Source organism: Thamnophis sirtalis, unplaced genomic scaffold, assembly GCF_051295495.1.
Source record: "Thamnophis sirtalis isolate CommonGarterSnake01/CBP01778 unplaced genomic scaffold, rThaSir2_p1.2 scaffold_2, whole genome shotgun sequence".
Lineage (NCBI taxonomy): Eukaryota > Metazoa > Chordata > Lepidosauria > Squamata > Natricidae > Thamnophis > Thamnophis sirtalis.
In genome coordinates, this window is record NW_028261382.1 from 137,597,387 (window position 1) to 137,618,108 (window position 20,722).

Genomic DNA, 20,722 nt, shown 5'->3' on the forward strand with positions numbered 1-20,722 from the left:
TAGCAAAGCATCCACTAAGTGAAAAATCACTGTGACTGTGCTTACAATTTTATTTCAGCTTTCCTTTGCTTTATAGCTTCAGAAAGCTATGACCCTGGAATAGTCTGGTGAGTCCAGATAGTGGGAAAGATCTTTGGGATTTGACTCACGAGGAAACCAGGTAAAAGAACAATCCTAAGCCCCCAAAACAAGAAGCTGGTTGTCTGAAACAAAAAGGTGCAATATTATATAATTACAGGCCCATGGCATGAGTATTCCTGACCACTTAAATTAGGACTGAAGACAGTCTGTAGTTTAAAAAACTAGTAATATTTGTGGGCTTGAAATAATTCTGCTCTGCTACAATGTAAGAATCAGCTATAAACATTCCTGGAATAGGGAAGACCAAGGGGAAAACAAGAGGCTTTAAAAAAACCTCTAGTTAATTCACTAGTGATCCAGGTCACACTTTCCAACTTCCTTTTCACCACATTTTCTAGGCTGCATCGATTTACCCTTTGGCCTTTCTGACATGGACATTTCTTTCCCTAACGCCGTTAACCTAAGCAACGGTGCAGACACAGCTAATTGCGCACAAGCACAAACCGTGCCGTCTCAAGAGAGGCACCGCCTTCTGAACACGTGTCTCTTTGCAGCCAGGTTGCCTGTCTTCACACTGTCCCAACCTAGCAGTTCGCAAAGAAAGCGCCGGCTCCTGCTTTCAGCCCAGGCACCCAACCAGGCGGAGAGCCGGCTTCCGCGCGGGGGTCTTTCTTGTCGAGAACGCCCGCGAAGCGCGGGAAAAGCCGGCAACTTCATGGAGGAACCGGGGCAAGTCGCCGAGAGAGAGGAGAGGGTGGATTGGGGCTACGAAGAAGGTAAGCAGGCGGCGGTCGGGGGGAGGGGAGCTGGGTTGAGTTTGTGGTCTGCGACCAGTCGGAGGAATGGGAGGGAGTAGGACAAGACTGAGGGTAAAGTAAAGCCCAGGCTGACTCTTGTACCCCATCAATATGTGCAGGTAATATTTGCCTTCGTTATCAGATGCTGTCTGGGGTGTTCGATAAAGCAATTTTCTTCCGACGAAAACGAAAGGTTGCCAGGTGAAGCCAGCTTTATCCCAAAGTGAGATATTTGTTTAGAGGTAAAACAAAAAGCTTCAGAATCGCTTTAACAACACGTTGCCGTGTGGCGTTCAAAGCTCAAATACCGAGGAGTTGGCTTGACAGAGTCTCCGCTGTCAACTGCTGTGGCTCCTGGAAGAGAGCTTTAATCTCTTGGTTTTTAAAAAAATAATTTGTGCGTTTCGAAAGGTGACAACACGCCTTTTAAGGCAGCATGCAGCCAGCGTTGCAGATGGGATATTGTGTACACTGATCTGGTGACACAGAACTAAGAAAACAAAATTGCAGGGAATGTGGATTTGCTAGGGACTTATATTATTTTTTCAGGCTTGATATTAAGTGAAAAACTGTGTGTGCATGCAGGAATGGGATGGGAATGGGATAGGATAGGGACCTTAGAGATCTTCTAGTCCAGCCCCCTGCTCAAGCAGAACCTATAACTGTGATTGCCTACCTATGGCACAAGTGCCACAGGTGGCACATGGAGTCATCTCTGTGGGCACGTGAGCCGTTGCCCAGGTCAGCTCTACTGCACATGCATGCACGCCTCCCGCCAGCCAGTCAATTTTCGGGTCTCTGCTGCGAGATGCAAACATGCGCGGGGGAGGGGGGTGCAGTGCCCCCCCCCTGTGCCCCATTTTTGGTCCCAGGAAGCCTTAGGGAGGCCTACTAGCACCAAAACGGGGGTTGCGCATGCATGCACAAGAGGTTTGCATATGCATACGTGGGCCGGTGCCTGCGGGGGGCATTGCATTATGGGTGTCAGCACCACACACATGCTATATCGCGCGCAAAGCGTGCTTTCGGCACCCAAGGAAAAAAAGGTTCGCCATCACTGACCTATACCATTTCAGACAAGTGACTATCCAGTCCAGGGGTCTCCAACCTTGGCAACTTTAAGACTTGTGGACTTCAACTCCCAGAGTTCCTCACCCAGCTTTGTTTTGCTGGTTGAGGAATTCTGGGAGTTGAAGTCCACAAGTCTTAAAGTTGTCATGGTTGGAGACCCCTGATCCAATCTCTTCTTAAAAACCTCCAGTAATGAAGTGCCCATGATTTCTGAAGGCAAGCTGTTCCACTGGTTGATTGTCCTCACTGTTCCGAAGTTTCTTCTTAATTCCAGGTTGCTTTTCTCTTTGAATGGATGCTGTTCTTGTGGTTGTGGTGAAAAATTAAAAATGTACATTTTCTGAGATGATGTGAAGGAAGCATTATACAAAATTAGAAAAGTTAGATTTTATTTGATGAAATCAAGTGATTAAACATCTATGGAAATTCTCAACATCCAGGTCCTGCAGGTCCCAAAGGTTATTTTCAAAAGACTTTCCTGTTTTTTTCATTGAAAAACTGAAGAAGCTTCTTGGATGAGAAGCGAAATGTTTTCATGGGGAGGGGGGGGGGACAAGAAAATATAGTGCCTTTTGAAAAACACACTTGAGAAGATGTTAAACAGGAATTTAATTCCTTTATTCTAAAAAACAGTTTTTATCAACTTAAATGTATTCCCTGTTTTGTGATGCTTTTATTTTTACTGTTTCTTTTATTCAGGCTAAGAAAACTTTATTTTAAAATCTTTATTTCCAGTTTTTATACCTGAATGAAATTTTTATGGCTTAAATATAGAAGGAATTAGTAGCTCATGTGTTATTACAATGTTATTTTAGGATTCTTTGGCTGGTTCCTGTTTAACATATCTGCTGGAATTTTACTTGTAGATCCCTGTCAGGTTATTGCATGTCAAAAATGACACTCTTCTGTAGTTAATTTATTCTATGTTCATCAAATGATGGTCATGTCAATCTAAAGTAGTCTTTGAACTGAATATAATTTTTATTTCTGATCAATGATTGTGATAATAGGAATTGAAAATGAGAACAGGAGCTGTTTTGTCACATAGTTTTATTTTCCCTAAAGAATTTTTTAGCATTTTTATATTATGGTACATTTAATATTCTTAAGAAGAAATCTTTGGCTTGACCTGCTGGCCCAAAGTGGAGGAGAGATTAAATGCATCTTTGCACTAGACAAGCATTTTTGAAAAAATGTCTTCACGAATATGTTTGTATACATTGTTTATTGCTGGTATTGAGCAGGTGGAAAATGCAATCTTTCTAAATATTGTAGCTCTTATGCAAACCATAACTTTGAAGCTGCTATTTGCATATAAAGAAGCAGTCCTCTGGATTTTATTGAATAGTTAATACTCTGACCCTGTTTTGGTCTTGAAATGTGATATGTATGAATAATTTTGGTTCATTTTCCTAGGGATTTTGTCCTACTTCTCTTGATAATGTGATCTAGAAAAGGTAGAAGCTAGTGAAGCTATATAAATCCAGTGACTCCTGCGCTTCAAATGCAAGGCCTATTGATAATGAAATCAAGGTTAAATTCTTGTGTTGCTTCCTTTTGCCTCTGTAGTCTAACTAATATAACTACTTTTATTGGGATGGGAGGGACAGTTTCCACCTGCTGTTGTTTGGACTAATCTGATGTCAGACTGTTTACTTCTGATCTTATGACAACTATCTTCAACAGACTTTGAAAAATGTATAGCAGAACAGGATAAATCTTGTCACAGTCCATTTTTATAATAGCGTACAGGAAAACGATTAATTTTTGTTTCAATGAAATGTGTTATTCTCTTTTCCAGGTGTTGAGTGGGGGCTAATCTTTCCTGATGCAAATGGGGAATATCAATCTCCTATTAATTTGAATTCAAGAGAGGCCAAATATGACCCATTGTTACTGGAAGTACACTTATCACCAAATTATGTTGTATGCCGTGATTGTGAGATCCTCAATGACGGACACTCAATTCAGATCCTCTTAAAGACCAAATCAAGTATGCTTTCTTTACTACTTCCTTCCTTTGTTTGCTTTAGAATAAACTTTATTTATTTATTTATTTATTTATTTATTTATTTATTGGGTTTGTATGGCGCCCACTCTAGAGAGACTCAGTGCGGCTTACAGATAAAAAGGAAAGGGAAACATACAAAAACTAAAAAAAACAACATTAAAATTCCACAACATTCATAGCTTGGGATGGGGCTGGAAAGATCAACAGCCCCAGGCCTGCCGGAACAGCCAGGTATTGGTCGCTTTGCGGAAAGCCGGAAGGGTAGTAAGGGTCCAGATCTCCACGGGAAGATCGTTCCATAGGGCCGGAGCAGCTAAGAGAAGGACCTCCCCCGGGGAGTCGCCAGCCAACATTGACCGGCAGATGTAATCCGGAGGAGGCCCAGTCTGTGGGATCTTATGGGTCTCTGGGAGGTAAATGGCAGGAGGCGGTCTCTCAGGTAGCCAGGTCCTATACCATGTAGGGCTTTACAAGTAACAACTAGCACCTTGAAGCGTGTCCGGAGACCAATGGGAAGCCAGTGCAGCTCGCGGAGGATAGGTGTAACGTGGGTGTACCTAGGTACACCCACTATCGCTCGCGTGGCTGCATTCTGGACTAACTGAAGTCTTCAAACACTCTTCAAGGGCAGCCCCATATAGAGCGCGTTACAGTAATCCAGTCTTGAGGTGACGAGGGTGTGAGTGACCATCCGAAGGGCCTCCCGGTCCAGATAGGGTCGCAACTGGTGCACCAGGCGAACCTGGGCAAAGGCCCCCCCTGGTCACAGCTGACAAGTGAGGTTCTAGCGTCAGCTGCAGATCCAGGAGGACTCCCAGATTGCGAGCCCTCTCTGAGGGGCGTATAGTTTCACACATCCCCGGCTAAGAGATGGAATAGCTGGACCATCCTTGGGAGGGAGCATCAATAGCCACTCAGTCTTGTCGGGATTGAGTGCAAGCTTGTTCGTTCCCATCCAGACCCTGACAGCCTCCAGGCACTGGCACATCACTTCTACTGCTTCGCTGAGTTGGCACAGGGCGGACAGATACAGTTGTGTATCATCCGCATATTGGTGGTATTTAATCCCGTGCCGACGTATAATCTCACCCAGCGGCTTCATGTAGATGTTAAATTGGAGGGGGGATTACCGAACCCTGCGGCATCCCATAATTGAGGGGCCTAGGGGTCAATCTCTGCCCTCCAACCAACACCAATTGCGACCTGTCCGAGAGGTAGCAGGAGAACCACCGTAGAACGGTTCCTCCCACTCCCACCTCTCGCAACTGTCGCAGAAGGATATCATGGTCGATGGTATCGAAGGCCGCTGAGAGGTCAAGAAGCACAAGGATAGAGGAGTAACCCCTATCCCTGACTCGCCAGAGATCATCAATCAGCCCGACCAAAGCAGTTTCCGTGCTGTAACTAGGCCTGAAACCCGACTGAAAGGAATCCAGATAATCAGTTTCATCCAAGGTCCGTTGGAGTTGAAAGGCCACCACCTTCTCAACAACCTTCCCTACAAAGGGGAGGTTGGAGACTGGACGATAGTTGTTCAAAATGGCTGGGTCCAGAGAAGGTTTCTTCAGGTGGGGTCTCACCACCGCATCCTTTAGGGAGTGCGGGAAGGATCCCTCCCGGAGAGAGGTGTTAACTATTGTCTGGAGCCAGCCACGTGTCACCTCCCTGCTGGTCAAGACCATCCAGGAGGGTCACGGGTCCAGTATGCAGATGGAGGCACTCACCGCTCCCATGGCCTTGTTCACTTTCTCAGGAGCGACAAGTTGAAACTCGCTCCATAAAATCCGCTCAAGACCTTCCCCCGGTACCTCGGCTGGTACCGTGCAATTGGAGTCCAGGTCCGTCCGAATCCGAGTGACTTTATCCGTCAGAAACTGGACAAATTCTTCACCTCTACTTTGTAAAGGGTCGTCCGCATCCCTCCCTTTCAAGAGGGAGCGGGCTATTCTAAACAAGGCGGCTGGGCGCGATTCTGCGGATGCAATAAGAGCGGAAAAATGCGAACATTTTGCCGCCCATATTGCCACGAAATAGGTCCTGATATAGGCTCTCATCAGTGCTCGGTCACATTCAGAGTTACTAGCCCTCCAGCGGCGCTCTAGGCGTCTCTTTTGGCGCTTCATCTCCCGGAGTTCCTCGGTGAACCAAGGAGCCCTCCTGGATCCACTACCTTGGAGAGGCCGTAAAGGCGCAACCCGGTTTAGAGCCCCCGCCGCCACTGTATTCCAAGCAGCGACTAAGGACTCCACTGGTCTGTGGATGAGAGCGTCAGGTATTTCTCTAAGTGCCATCTGAAATCCCATAGGGTCCATCAGGCGCCTGGGGCGGAGCCACCTAATTGGTTCCCCCTCCCTACAGTGGGGGATTGTTTTCCGAAAGTCAAGCCTCAGTAGGAAGTGATCAGACCATGACAAGGGCAAGATCTTAATGCCCTTCAAATCTAGATCACGTCTCCACTGCTCCGAGAGAAATACGAGGTCAAGTGTGTGACCCGCTGAGTGAGTCAGAACCCGGATTACTTGGATCAAGTCCATGACTGTCATGGAAGCCATGAACTCCTGCGCCCCATCATAGCGTTCACCGAGCGAAGGCAGGTTGAAATCCCCCAGCACCATAAGCCTGGGGAACTCTACCGCCAGCTCGGCTACTGACTTGAGGAGCGAGGGAAGGGCTGTTACAATGCTGTTGGGAAGTAGGTACGTTAACAACAAGCTCACTTGACCCTCAAGGTCCAACTTCACCAACAGGGACTCAAACCCGACAAGCTCCAGAGCAGGGATCCTACAAGGAACTAATGACCCTCGGATGATGACAGCCACTCCCCCACCCCTTTCCTGGGGTCGCGGCTGATGGAGCACCTGAAACCCTTCTGGGCACATTTCAGTGACGGAGACTCCTCCCTCCGGGCCCAGCTAGGTTTCAGTAATACATGCCAGGTCTGCCCCCTCGTCTAATATTAGGTCCCGGACGAGGGGAGCTTTGTGAACCACAGACCTGGCATTTAGCAACAACAGCCTCAGACCAGGGCCCTGACAACTCTCGCCATCTGGTCCTGGAGTGGAGCTAACAGGGCCGGAAGGAGGGATCACTGTGATGTAGCGGACCCTCCTTCCCCGGTAATGGCTAGCCCTGAAGCTCCAGTCGTACCTGCCCCTCTCAGTCATGACCGTAATGCTCCGGCCCACCCCCGCACCCATAGACCCATTTCCCCCCCCCCCCCGGTAGCCTCCGCTCTCTCCGGCAGGCCATTTATATCAATCATTCTAGGATGGGAGATAGGCCTGGGCCCCCTACCACTTCTGCAATAGCACTCAGTGGAGGAGGCACCAGGCTGTACTCCCAGTCCTCTCAGACATACACAGCCGCTCACCCATACAGTCCCCACATAAGTCAATTAAAAAATACAAACTACAATGATAATAGATTAATAAAGTGGGTACAAGCATCAGCAGTCACACCAAACTAATACCAGCACCCATTGTTTCATTTTAAAATTATGTTACTTATCATTACTATCAATAGTAGCAACATATTGAGAAATATTCTATTTGAATCAGAGAACTGAATGTAGACATTAAGTCCAATCTGCTGCTCATGGTAATAATTTAAAATAATCTGTCAGAATCCATCCTAGGAAGTAGAGGGCACTCCTGGTAATTGGTTAACTATGAACAATAGTTAAATATGTTTATAGAATGCCTGTTTAGAGAATATTGAATTCCTACTTCTCTACTTTCATGTATATAACCCAAGTGAACAGTATAGAGAAGGCATCCTGTGAACCTCATGGAGATATTAGCTACATATTGTTGTAACTCAAAGGTTGCTTGGAAAAGCAGATGATGGCTGATTGCTGGGAGTGAAAGGAATGAAACCTCACTTCACCAGGAAACATATGTTTAATGTGTGTGCAAATAGAAGATACGAATATACAACTTTTATATCTCTTTCAAACAGAAAAGAGCTCAGAAAATTATCCTCTCTAGTATACATTTTAAACAAACATTCCTTTGCCAGCATTCAGAGTTGATTATATCCAAAAAAGTAGTGTTTGTCATATTCTTGGCAATATTCTAAATGATACAAGGCAGCTGGGGTTAGACAAAAAGAAATCTCATTATGATTAGAAGAAAAACTGTCCTGGTAACTTGTAGCTTTGAGTCAGGAAAGTTTTTAAGTCCACTTTAGATATTCTCCAAAATTAGGAACAGAAATCAATGGAAAATTATATCCACCAGACCTCATCCAATTACAACCTGGAGAGAGGCATATGTTGTATATGTATGGATAACTGGATTTGTGTCAAAGGGGGGAATGTCAAACCTAGTGAAGCATAGAGATAAAGGTAAATCCTTTAAAAAAATTTTCCAGAATTGACGCATACTTTGGGTGGTTTGGCAGAAAAAAAACATTTCAAATTTAGGATTTCATCTCCCTCCCATTTTTTAAAGAGTGGTCTTATTACAATATGATAGATGAAGTAAATATACAGTAAATTTCTTGATCTCAAAATTTACAGATTCACCTTTAATTTAGCAGTCTGGTTTTTTGTTGTTGTTGTTGTTACCAAGGGGAAAAAGAGTCAAAACTGTGTGCCCTAAAGCCTATGTTTTTATGTACCAGATCCAAGGCTGACTGATGTTTTGCTTTGTCCATGACCCTTATCTTTTACAGGCTGAAGTAAGATTACGAAGTTCAACATTATATAAATCTATCAAACATGCTTTCCTTCTAAGACAGTTGTTTAGTTATGCAGAATATAATAAGCAAAACTCCACAGGCTTAAAATAAAATAAAAAATACTTACAAATTATATGTGTGTGGGTAATCTCCCCAGAAAAACCTCAAAATATACTGTTTTATAATGTCAGTGTCATTTTTCATCCACAATATTTATGAAAAATTGGTTTTAAAAAATTACTTTCCAAACTTCCAATGAATAGCTTGAGCAACATAAGAGCCGTGGTGGTGCAGTGGTTAGAGTTCAGTACTGCAGGCTTCTTCTGCTGATTGCCGGCTACCTGCAATTTGACAGTTTGAATCTCACCAGGCTCAAGGTTGACTCAGCCTTCCATCCTTCTGAGGTCAATAAAATGAGAACTCAGATTGTTGGGGGCAATATACTGATTCTTTAAATCGCTTAGAAGGTTGTAAAGTGTTGTGAAGTGGTATATAAATCTAAGTGCTATTGCTATTTCTGCGTCTGGCTGGAAAGAAGTAATTGAAGACTAATTTGTTTTTTGTAACATTTGCATACATTTACTATTATATAGTTTTAACACAGGAGAAACACGCAGCTTAAAATACTTATCCCTCAAGTATATTTATATGAAATGTCTACTGAGAGAGAGACCATCTAAACTAGTTTCTCATTTGATGGGGGTCTTCTAAAATTTAACATATTGTGGTTACTCAATACAGCTTTATAGAATGTATGCATCTGAGATTTACTTGCCTCTTGTTGCTTCTCTCTATCAAATAATTTTGAATAGCTGATCAATCTTCATTGTTATATATTAGCAGGACTCACACATGGAGCTCAAGTGTGATGTTTTGTTTACAATTGGTTGAATGAGCCTCAGTTGCTGAAATCAGACAGTATGTAAAGTTACAGCCAACAGATCACATTGTGGGTTACAGTAATGTGTGTTCAGCCACTGCTTGTTACTACTTATTTCATTTTTGTATTCAGATGGCCAAATGTAGTCTCAAGGCAAATGTCACACAGTAAAACACGGACCTCTTGTACAGTATAGTTTCTTTTCATAAACACAGTTCAACATATATTTTTCTCTAAGAAAAATGATGACATTGCAACAATAAAATAATGCAACCGGATACTATTTGCATAGTATAACTATTGCTCTATCAGCTGTATTAAGTGTGAACTCCACTGCAGTTTTCACTTTTGACCTTTGCCCAAAGAGAAGCAATTTTCCAACAGTTTGTTGAGAGGGGTTTTGGAACATTGCTAGCCATGAATATCACTTGCTATAATTTGTATTGTGCTCTTTTCCAGTGTTAGTGGGAGGCCCATTACCTCGGGGCCATGAATTTGAACTTCACAATGTTCGATTTCACTGGGGCAGAGAAAATCAGCGTGGCTCAGAACACACAGTTAATTTTAAAGCATTTCCCATGGAGGTAAGTGTGGTTTCACCTTACATAGCCTTAGGATTTATTCTCTTAATGTTAAATCATTACCTCAATACCAGTTGGTTTCATTCTAACCCAGCATCTTATTGATTTATAGCAACAATTAAAGACAGTTGAGAATCTAAATTTACATGCATAGGATTATGCCTCTGGTGCAAATTCTGTATGATTAATTGATCGTAAAATTAACAAACAGTAGTATAAACTTTGAAGTTAATAATATACTAAAAATACCTGCCACAATAATAATTTCTATGTCACCTTGAGTGACAAGTTGTTTTGCTTCCTCTTCTTAAACTGCACTTGTCTCCCATCTTGTGGTTTGAGGTGACTCTGAGCAGCTTATAATGAGATAAAACATGCAGGTGTCAAAATAATTATGAATATAAAACTACAAAACATTAAATATTTAAACTACAAAACATTAAAACAAACTTTAAAAAATCACAGGTTTGGACTAGAGAAGTGGTGATGCCTTCTCTGTTACTGCTCCAACCCTCTATTGCCATCAGGTTCTTTAGGGCCTCATGCTAGCCAGCATAGCCAAGTTTTAAGAGTTTTCCTGAAGCCCTAAAAAACATGGGAGCATACCTCACCCCCTGTGGCAAGATGTCTCAAAGGATGGGGGACATGGCAGAAATGGCTTTTCCTCTGGATCCACCAGCTGAAATTCCTTGCCTGATGGAGTCCACGCTAGGCCTTCTGCTACCACGAGTGGGGAAAGGGAAGTCAGTCCCATTGCAAAAAGATGGTTCCATAGATATCCTGGACTCATGCTATAGAGGGTTTTAAAAGTCATAATGAAAACTTTGTGTTGGACCCAGACGCTGATTAGCAACCAATGAAGCTCACATAACAGTGATGTTACATGTGCAACCCTAGGCGCCTCCAAAACTAGCTGTGCTGTTGCATTCTGGACCAATTGTATATATTTTCATAAAAGGCTATTTTTAACAAATGAAAAATAATAATGAAGAGTGATATTATTTTAAATTTTGCAAGTGTCTTCAATATCTGGCAAATGATTTTGATTACAGAGACCTCTGAGATGGTCTTGGGAGACCCCTTGGGGTTCTATGACCATATCTGAAGAAGCACTAATCTTGAAGATGGATCAAGTATTCATAATGCTTAGTCTGAGTAGATGAAATATCTCAAATCTGTTCTTGTTTCTGTGATGCTAGTTGCAATATTTAAGAGTTTCCTCATGCATTTAAGTTGATTTTTTTATATATTCAAAACACTTTCAGTACATTTTTGTTTGGCTTTAAATATCATGCTATTACCATATTTTTCAGAATATAAGATGCACCTTTTTCCCTCAAAAAAGAGGCTGAAAATCTGGGTGCGGCTTATACACCGAATACAGCATTTTTTGCCTCCTGAAACCCCACTCCTTCACCAAAATGGCTGTGCATAGGAGGCTTTCAGAGAACTCCTGGGGACTGGGGAGGGCAGAAAGGAGCTAAAAATGGGCTGCTTTTTGCTCAATTTTGCTGTCCCCCAGCCCCCAAGAGTACTCTATAAGCTTCCTAATGCCCTTTTATTGGACAAAAAACGGGCCCGTTTTTGCGAAAAAATGGGCCATTTTTTGCTCATTTTTGCCCCCACCCCGGAACACTCTACAAGCCTCCTAAGGGCTATTCATGCCCTTTTTAAAAAACAAAAAACGGGCCCGTTTTTGCAAAAAAACAGGACTTTTGGGGAGGTTTGCAGAGTGCAAAAACTTTTTTTTAAAAAATTTGCCTCTTCAAAATCTTGGTGTGTCATACTCCAGTGCATCTTATACTCTGAAAAATACAGTATATCTTCATCTATTTATAAATTGAAAAACAGCACATTTTTTCCTTTTTTAAATCTATTTTTTGTAAATAGTTTAAAATCTTCCTGCCCCCACCTAAGATGAGAAATATAGATTTCTTAATCTGATGTTATTGTGTCTCATATTAGCTGTTTTCTTGGCATTCCTTAGTGGTGTATAGTATGCTGACTGGGTAGACCAGTTTGTAATCAACAATTAAATTATGAGCCGTGATGGCGCAGTGGTTAGAGTGCAGTACTCCAACTACTTCTGCTGATCACTTGCTACCAGCAGTTTGGCAGTTTGGGCTCAAGAATGACTCAGCCTTCCATCCTTCTGAAGTCAGTAAAATGAGGATCTTGATTGTTGGGGGCAATATGCTGATTCTGTAAACCACTTAGAGAGGGCTGTAAAAGCACTGTAAAGCGGTATATAAATCTAAGTGCTATTACTATTAACAATACTATATTAATAAACTATATGAATACTATACTACATGAATAAACAATATGGACTATGACTTTTCTGTTCAAAGCTGCAAAACTTTCTGCTTATCTACAGAATTTCTTATCTCAAATCCCCTGTTTCTGGGATGCATATCCTTTCCCTCTACTGTTTCCTGTCAATCATTTCTCCTCTTTCTCTTCACACTTTTCTCTTAGGAATCTCTTAGCTTTCTGTACCTAAGGAGCAACCAAAAAAAAAATCAAGATGGTGGGTGTGACTGAACAAGCAAAGATCTGTTTATTTTAAAATATATGACGATATGCAATAAAAGGGGGCAGGGCTTCACTTACATGGCCATATTGACATTTCTGAACCCTTCTTGGATGGCTCTGTGCCAAAATAATTTGGGATCAAATTCAGGCTTGCAGAATTAGTTCCACTTTATTCTTAAAAACAAACAATAGACAGGTAAGAAAAACTGAAACAGTGAAGTGTCAATTAGATTCCTTTAAATTTTAAGGTCCTTTTTCGTCATTGGTCAATCATATAACAAAAATATACACTATAACATTAATATTAAAGAAGCTGTTCTACGAAAGCACCAGTAATGTACATTCCACTGTACAGTAACTGTTTTTTTATAATGGGTGAATCAGACCAGATAAATCTCTTGGTCTTATTTAGTATAACAAAGAGTCTACAGTCAAGATGTTAAAACCTCAAACTAGTTGTGGAGCATACTGTGGCGCATACTGTTACAATATATTTCTAAAATACACATTTTTCTCCTTAGAACCTGGAATATGTTTTAAAAGCGTAATAATACTGTGAAAAATTTCATGGATAAGATTAACTATGTGGTTTAAAAAAAAAGAGGTTAAAGTAGTCTGTGAATGGCCTTAAAATGAGAATTTACAGATTTAGTTGATGAACAATGTTAATAGATATTTAAACCAAGAATGAATCTGACAATCTGGTTGGCACATGTAGCTTGCTTTTTCTACTAATTATATTTTTCAGATGTTTGCAAACAACTAAAGTATTATCTGTATAGAAATTTTTACAATCAGATTTGTAAAAAAAAAACAGTTTATAAAGTTCAGTTTTTTTTTAAAAAAAGGCTGAAATTTATAGAACATTTGTTCCTTTTGTTACAGGAAGAAGCAACCTCCTATATTTTTAAACAAGACAATGATTAATGTACTGGCAAATCTTGAAAATCTTTGCTAGAAATTTATGATTTAGTATTTCAGGATTAGGATCTGAAAAGAACACATAGTAGAATTACAGATAGTCCTCAGTACCTCCGGCTTGGCAACTGACTCACATTTACAGTGGTTGCAGAGTCACATAACCGCACACAGTCACCATTTGCAACCTTCCTGTCAGCTCCCACCAAGCAAAGCCAAAGGGGAAGCTGGCAGAGAAAGTTGCATGTTCCGGTAAATTGTTTACATTCCAGTGGCTTTTTTTCCTGAGGACCCCGACTTCCTATGCCATCCCCCTGCCCATGGCTGGCACCTGTATACACTGAGGCACCTGGCAGCAGTCATGCCCTGGCACATCCCCCACTCAGTAGTTGCTACTTAACTATCTGCCAACTTGCTTGCAACTTCCCACTGGATTTCCCATTGACTGTAAATTTCACAATCCCATCAGCCAAACCCCAAAGGGTTAGGGTTATTGTATTTCAGGAACAAATCAAAAGGTAGATGCTGTCCTTTCAGCCTCAATCAGCAAAATTTAAGAAAAAATGATTGGGAGATTGTCCTGGCTTTGTTTCCCTTCCCATCAAGTATAAGTTTAATCTTTATTGTCATTGTACTTAAATACAACGAAATTATTGGCATCACCTATGGGAAGGAAAGCATCTTATATATTCTGAATGATGGTAGAAAAAATACCATATTTGTGCTCTCAATAGTGTGATACTTATTGACTGAAATGCGTAAGAGGCTAACTGCAGGGAGGGAAATTCTGCATACTGCATATCTCCTCAAACTTAAACAGTCTACTGTTGACCTCACCCCATTCTTAAGAGATCTGTAAGGGGCGTGCATAAGAGCACCAACGAGCCTACCATCCCTGTCTTACTCTCCCCACTTATTCATATGCATTTCCTGTATTCATAATCATGTTTATATTTATATCTGTTATCTTGACAAAATAAATAAAATAAAAATAAAATAAATGTTCTCCAGGAAAGAGCAAAAGCCGGTCCTCCAATTTAGATGAGGAATATGACAAGGGCAAGGAGAACACATTCTCTCTCCAATTTATAACATGGCATGTATTCAAAAACAAAGACCCATAGATTTAGTAATATAATTAATGCCCTTATCCTTAGAACAGTAGTGGTTGCTAAATGAAAAAATATCCTATAGCAGATATTTTTCAGTTTGGATTAGCTGATGCTAATATAATATTTGCAGACTACACAGATTAGTAAAATTGTTTGTTTTATAAAATTAAGCCACAGAATAAAAAGAAAAAAGTCAACAGATACTGGTACATCAAAGCTTCCCAATTGTATTATTTTCCAATGATAAATTGTTGAGAGAAGTACGTTTGCTTTGCCTGGTTTGTTTTACACAAATGTTCTGTTCATAGGACCTTGACTGCTTTATATGATGTGCTCTTAGAGATCTCAGCTGTGATTAGCTGTGTGGAGAGCTGTGTGTTCTAGCACTTTTTTGCTGCCCCTCTTGTGGCAAAAAAAACCTGTCCCTTTCCACTGTTAAAATAAGGTTCCATTAGCACATAAGTAGTTGAACTAGAGAGAAGCTGCCATTTTGTTATTTGCCTCAGCCCAATACAGAATAAACTGATCTGCTGTCTGAAAAAGGCAGCTGAGAAAGAGACCCAGTCCATGTAATAGGAAACATTATTAAAAGTATTCAGTGTTTATTGCTCTGTAAAACATACAGGGACACGGTGGCTCAGTGGCTAAGACACTGAGCTTGTCAATTGGAAAGGTTGGCAGTTTGGTGGTTCGAATCCCTAGTGCCGCGTAATGGAGTGAGCTCCCGTTACTTGTCCCAGATTCTGCCAACCTAGCAGTTCAAAAGTATGTAAAAATGTAAGTAGAAAAATAGAAACCTTTGGTGGGAAGGTAACAGCATTCCGTGTACCTTCAGCCACATGACCATGGATACATCTTCGGATAGCGCTGGCTCTTTGGCTTTGAAACGGAGATGAGCACCGCCCCCTAGAGTCGAGAATGACTAGCACATATGTGCGAGGGAACCTTTACCTTTAAAATGTATTTAGAATGCCATTTTGGCGTAGTAGTTAAGGCATCATGTTAGAAATTGGGAGAATGTGAGTTTTAATCCCGCCTTAGGCACATAATCAGCTAAATGATCTTGAGCTTCCTCTCAGGCCTAGGAAGGAGGCAATGGCAGACCACTTTTGAAAAACTTTATTAAGAAAACTGCAGGGATTTGTCCAAGTCATTCTGAGAATCAAACACAATTAATAGGAAAAAGAAGTATTTAGCATTAGTGCTAAAAAAGGAAGGAAATACTATCAAAAGCAAGCTAAAGCTTGTTGTAATCTGATGCAAAGTTCTTTATTCTGCTTATATGTAAATAAATATATCCTCCACCTTGGAAAACAAGAAGCATAGTTACCTAGAGACCTGTGCTTCTGAATTTTTCTGGATTATCTAGCAAGAATGCAGATTGCACTTTTCATAGAACCAATTAAATTGGTTATTGGACAAGGGAAAATAGCTCTGGGGCATAGTACACACTTCACATACAAAAGTTGCCAAGTTCATTCTCCAGTTAAAAGAAAGTAAATAACAAATATCGTGAAAAACCTCTGCTGTGGAAAAGTGTTGCCAACTAGACCAGACAATAAGAACTTAATGGACAAATTGCCTAACTTAGTGTACTTTTCTCATATAAATATCTGATCTCATGAAACATCTCCCTTTATTCTATATTCTATTCGATAATAAGGTTATTAAATGTTGTTGGAATGAATTTTCCCCCCTTTTTCAAAACCTTTTTCCCTGCGTGATAAAATCACAGATAAGCTCTTAGCAGCGACCCTTAACACAAAGCTCCAAATCCATTTAACATGGAAGGAAGTTTCATTGATTTCACAGCCTGGCAGTCTGATTTAATGCTGCCATGTCAGCTGCAACAGTACAAAAAGTGCTTTGTCCCAGGGCAGCCCATTTAGCATTCTATCTTATGTGTTGGGCAGATACCATGCAGTTCTTTTTCACTTTTGTCTTAAAAATTCTGTGCTGTTATGTCCTTGGATTTGTACAATTCACAAAAGTTGCTATGCAGCAATTATGTATATCACACCTACAAGAATAAAGAAGGCACCTGCAGAGGGCTAATTATCTTTGTCCAGCTATAGAAGTGATTAGCCATTTTAATCCTCAAAAAGCACTTGTGGGGAAGTGTGGGAAACAGGCATGTAGCACTGACTGTACCAATAAAGGAGAATATTTGTAGCTCAGGTTTGAAATGAGGGGTCCTCGGTGCTCTCTGAGCTTTCTTGTTTTCTTGCAGACATTTCATTACCCTAACTATATAACATTATCTGTGCTATGGCAGTAAGTGGTGTGCAGTACACTAGCATTGATGATGTTAGCTACTTAAGGTAATGAAACTTGGGCAAGAAAACAAGCAAGCCCAGAGAGAACCAAGGACCCCTCATACAGCACTGTTTGCTCATTTCAAAGCAGCTGTGTCCTGCTTGTATGATCCCAGGAAAAGATGCAGCTGCTTTAAGATAATTGCAGAGAGGTGCTATGTTTGTATGTATGTTTGGAAATGATCATCATTACATCTGATGGCAGTGAATTCTATAGTTGAACCAATGGTGGGATTCAAATAATTTAACAATCTGTTCTCTGTCCTAATGATCAGCTGGGTAGGTGGGGTTCAGTGGTCATGTGACTGGGTGAGCATGGCCAGCTCATCACTCATGTCGATGTGTGCTTTGCCTTAGCTGTTACAATGTAATAAGGGTTAACTGGAGAGGCAGTTTTTGTAAGTAGGGCAATAAAGATTAGGCTAGAAACAACACCAGAATATTTACTTCCTGCCTTCCTTAAAGGACTAGCCCGGTAAAGTGGGAAAAAAACAAAATGAGATATCTTCCAACAACCGGTTCTCCGAACTAGTTAGAAAGTTAACAACTGGTTCTCCCAAATAAGTGCTGAATCCCAACACTGAGTTGAATTATGCATTGTGTCCTGCCCTTGATGTTGACCCATTACCGTCAGGATAGTGCTTACAAAGGGAAGAATGGGTTTTGCTAAGAATTCCAGGAGTTGGAAGGCTCCCACATTTGGAAGGTTACATTAAGACAAGACAACTTATGAGTTAGACAGACTAGTCTCGTGCCACTAGCTACCATATCCAGAAGCATAGACAGAACTCTTGATTCTCAGAATCTGCCTAGACAAGTCCCTGCAATTTTCTTGACAAGATGTTTCAAAGGTGGTGTGCAATTCTCTCCTGCCTAGGATGAGTGAAAGTGGTTGGCCCAAAATCACCCAACTGGCTTTGTGCCTAAGGAATGAGTAGAACTCACTGTCTCCTGGTTTCTCGTCTGATGCCTTAACTCCTTTTGGCTTTCATTTATTTCCAATAGTGCTTATTAAACCCATGCTATTCCTTCAGGAGAATTTTAAAGTTTGCACACATTTTGTTAATATTTGATAGTTGTAAAAAGATTATTGCCCACCCACATGGTGGCATTAGCTAATATTGGCTTATCTTAAAAAAAAAATACCCAAGCAGGGTTTAACCTAATAAGTACTTGGATTAGTGACCACCAGGAAATATTAGAGCTGAAGACTAGCTTGGGAAGTAATAAAATGGCAAATCTCTTTCACATTTGGTAAATAACATTAGGAGTCTATACGATCAATGGAAAATGAGCCCTACTCAAATGAGACTTAAAATAAGAATATTAGCTATCAACAGATTTTGGATGCCTTGTTCATATATATGCATATGTATGTGCATACGTCTTGTAGTCTATCTTTTAAGAGCCGTGGTGATGCTGTGGTTAGAATGCAATACTACAAGCTACTTCTGCTGACTGCTGGCTGCCAGCAATTTGACAGTTCAATTCTTACCAGCTCAAGGTTGACTCAACCTCCCATCATTCTGAGGTCAGTAAAATGAGGACCCAGATTGTTGGGGGCAATAAAAATCTATTTGACGCAGCACTACTTCTGTCTATTATAGCAAAATTATGCCAGTACTGCAACCTATGGAGATTTCTAAAGCCTAAAAAGAAGGAATAGAAGTTTACACTTACCTTATTCTAGAAGCATATTCAGTTTTATTTTGCTTTGTGTTTTCTTTCCAAAGCTCGCTCTTTGATGGCCAATGAATGGCTAATGCCTGCCTTCCTTCCTTTCTTTCTTTTGCTATTTAATGCAAAGTATCTTTGTATTAGCCATTAAGACAAACCAGTAGGTTGTTTTCTTAAGCAGCACACATACTAATTCTAGAGTTGTTTATTTTATATCTTTTTCATTTTTACTAGTTTATAGCTGGCATAAATTATTTTAAATCACCTTAATTGAGATTGAGTATTCCAGTTTCACATCGTAAAGTGACTCCCAGACGTGTAAATTCATTATCATTTCACTGTTTTTAGCTCAGCAGTACTTAATCAATTGATTTAGAATAAATGCTCAGCTCACTACACAGATTGTAGATAGCACATTTATTTGAGAAAAGAGGCTACTTCCAACTTAAACTCAAATAAATTGTTAAATTGGTTATAACTGAAGCCAATTCAAATATTTATTAAATGAAATAGCAATGTCTATTTAGCCACAGGAAAGGTCTCTTCAAATTATTTTAGTTTTAATAGCGTTTTATACTTTCAGGAGGATATTAAACATTATACTCATTATATTTCATGTAATTTCTATTTTACCTTCCATGTTTTTCAGTGGTGGGATTCAAAAATTTTACTACCGGTTATGTGGGTGTGGCTTGGTAGGCGTGGCAGGGGACTGATACTGTAAAATCTCCATTCCCACCCCATTCCAGGGCCATGCCACACCCACCAAGCCATTGCAAAATCTCCATTTCCTCCTGATCAGCTGGGACTCGGGAGGCAGAGAATAGATGGGGGTGGGGCCAATCAGAAGTGGTATTTACCGGTTCTCCCAACTACTCAAAATTTCTGCTACCAGTTCTCCAGAACTGGTCAGAACCTGCTGAATACCACCTCTGATGTTTTCTTTATCCATCCATGAAAAATAATTATGTATTGTTTGCCTTTGTTTCTAATAAATAATGGGCCTAGAGGAAAGGGTTAGATTTGTCCCGTTTTTGCACTTAGATGTCCCAACTCAGGTCATGTCATATACTTGCAATCAAGTAAATAAAATCACAATACCCTAAGGGCAAAGAGTAATCAACACTTAAGCACTTTGAATTGAATTAGAAGAAAAAAAACACTTTAGGGGATGAAAACTTTGGAAAAGTTGTGAAGCAGATTTCCCCATTAGTTTCAGTCAAAACAGTCTTCTGAACCACAGGAAATCTGTAGGCTCGAAAGACCAGCAGAAATTTCATGTCTCTGGGTGTTCTTTTTGTCTCACTTTTATAGATGATTCTCCCACCCCCCCACCCCAATCTTAAGCCACTTTTTAGAAGTGTTGCAAGAGGAAGCAAGCTGTGATTTTGTCACTGGTGCATTGGTGCATTGCTGCATGTAGATTTGTCACAGAACAGGCTGCTTTGTGAGTGGCAGAAGGAAATGAGAAAGGCGTTGTGTCTGTTCCTTTTCTTTAGTAGGCGTGGTCAGTAATGCACCTTTGCAGGAAGGAGAGGTTACATGGCAATCTTGACTTTGTATAACTGGATGTCTAGGTTCAAGCATGTGACCCAATATAGCATTTCCTGCTAAAATTCCTCCCCGTTTCTGCTGGTAACAAGCTAGGAAGTCTGGCCCCAAGACTTAATATAATGTTTTTCTTTGATGAACTCTTGCCCTTTGGAAACATGGGTGAAAAACAGTAAATTGTAAAAATATTCTTGTAAACAAAGAGTTTTCTAACTTTGTTCTTTATTTTGTAGGAGAAAACTAACTTCCAAAGACAAATAAACCTTTCTGTATTTTTGAGTATCTGTAAAAAGGACTGTCACCCACTAAACTGTTTTATTTAGATATAAAAGATACTGCTTGGATAAAATATAAAGCATCTTAAGTTAGTCTAGGATCTTGGGCATACCAGTGGCCATATGACTATTTTGTACCCTATTTATGCCCCTTTTAATACACATTGAAAAAATAATAATTTGCTACTTGCTTGCTAGACAAAAGTTAAATGTTTTCTTCAAAATGTACCTAATCTCA

General features: G+C 40.6%; 1 protein-coding gene across 3 annotated transcripts in view; it reads left to right on the top strand.

Annotated features, from left to right (window-relative positions):
• Positions 1-644: 644 nt before the first annotated feature.
• CA8 (carbonic anhydrase 8 (inactive)) overlaps positions 645-20,722 on the top strand; it is a 68,895-nt gene continuing 48,817 nt past the window's right edge. For 2 of the 3 annotated variants that reach the window (XM_087707031.1, XM_087707032.1), the window contains exons 1-3: positions 649-857; positions 3,751-3,942; positions 9,980-10,104. In XM_087707031.1, the coding sequence (XP_087563157.1) occupies positions 797-857; positions 3,751-3,942; positions 9,980-10,104 (378 nt within the window). In that variant the 5' untranslated portion in view covers positions 649-796. Of the gene's footprint in view, positions 858-3,750; positions 3,943-9,979; positions 10,105-20,722 lie in introns of all 3 variants that reach the window. The other variant, XM_087707033.1, reaches the window with a different exon arrangement.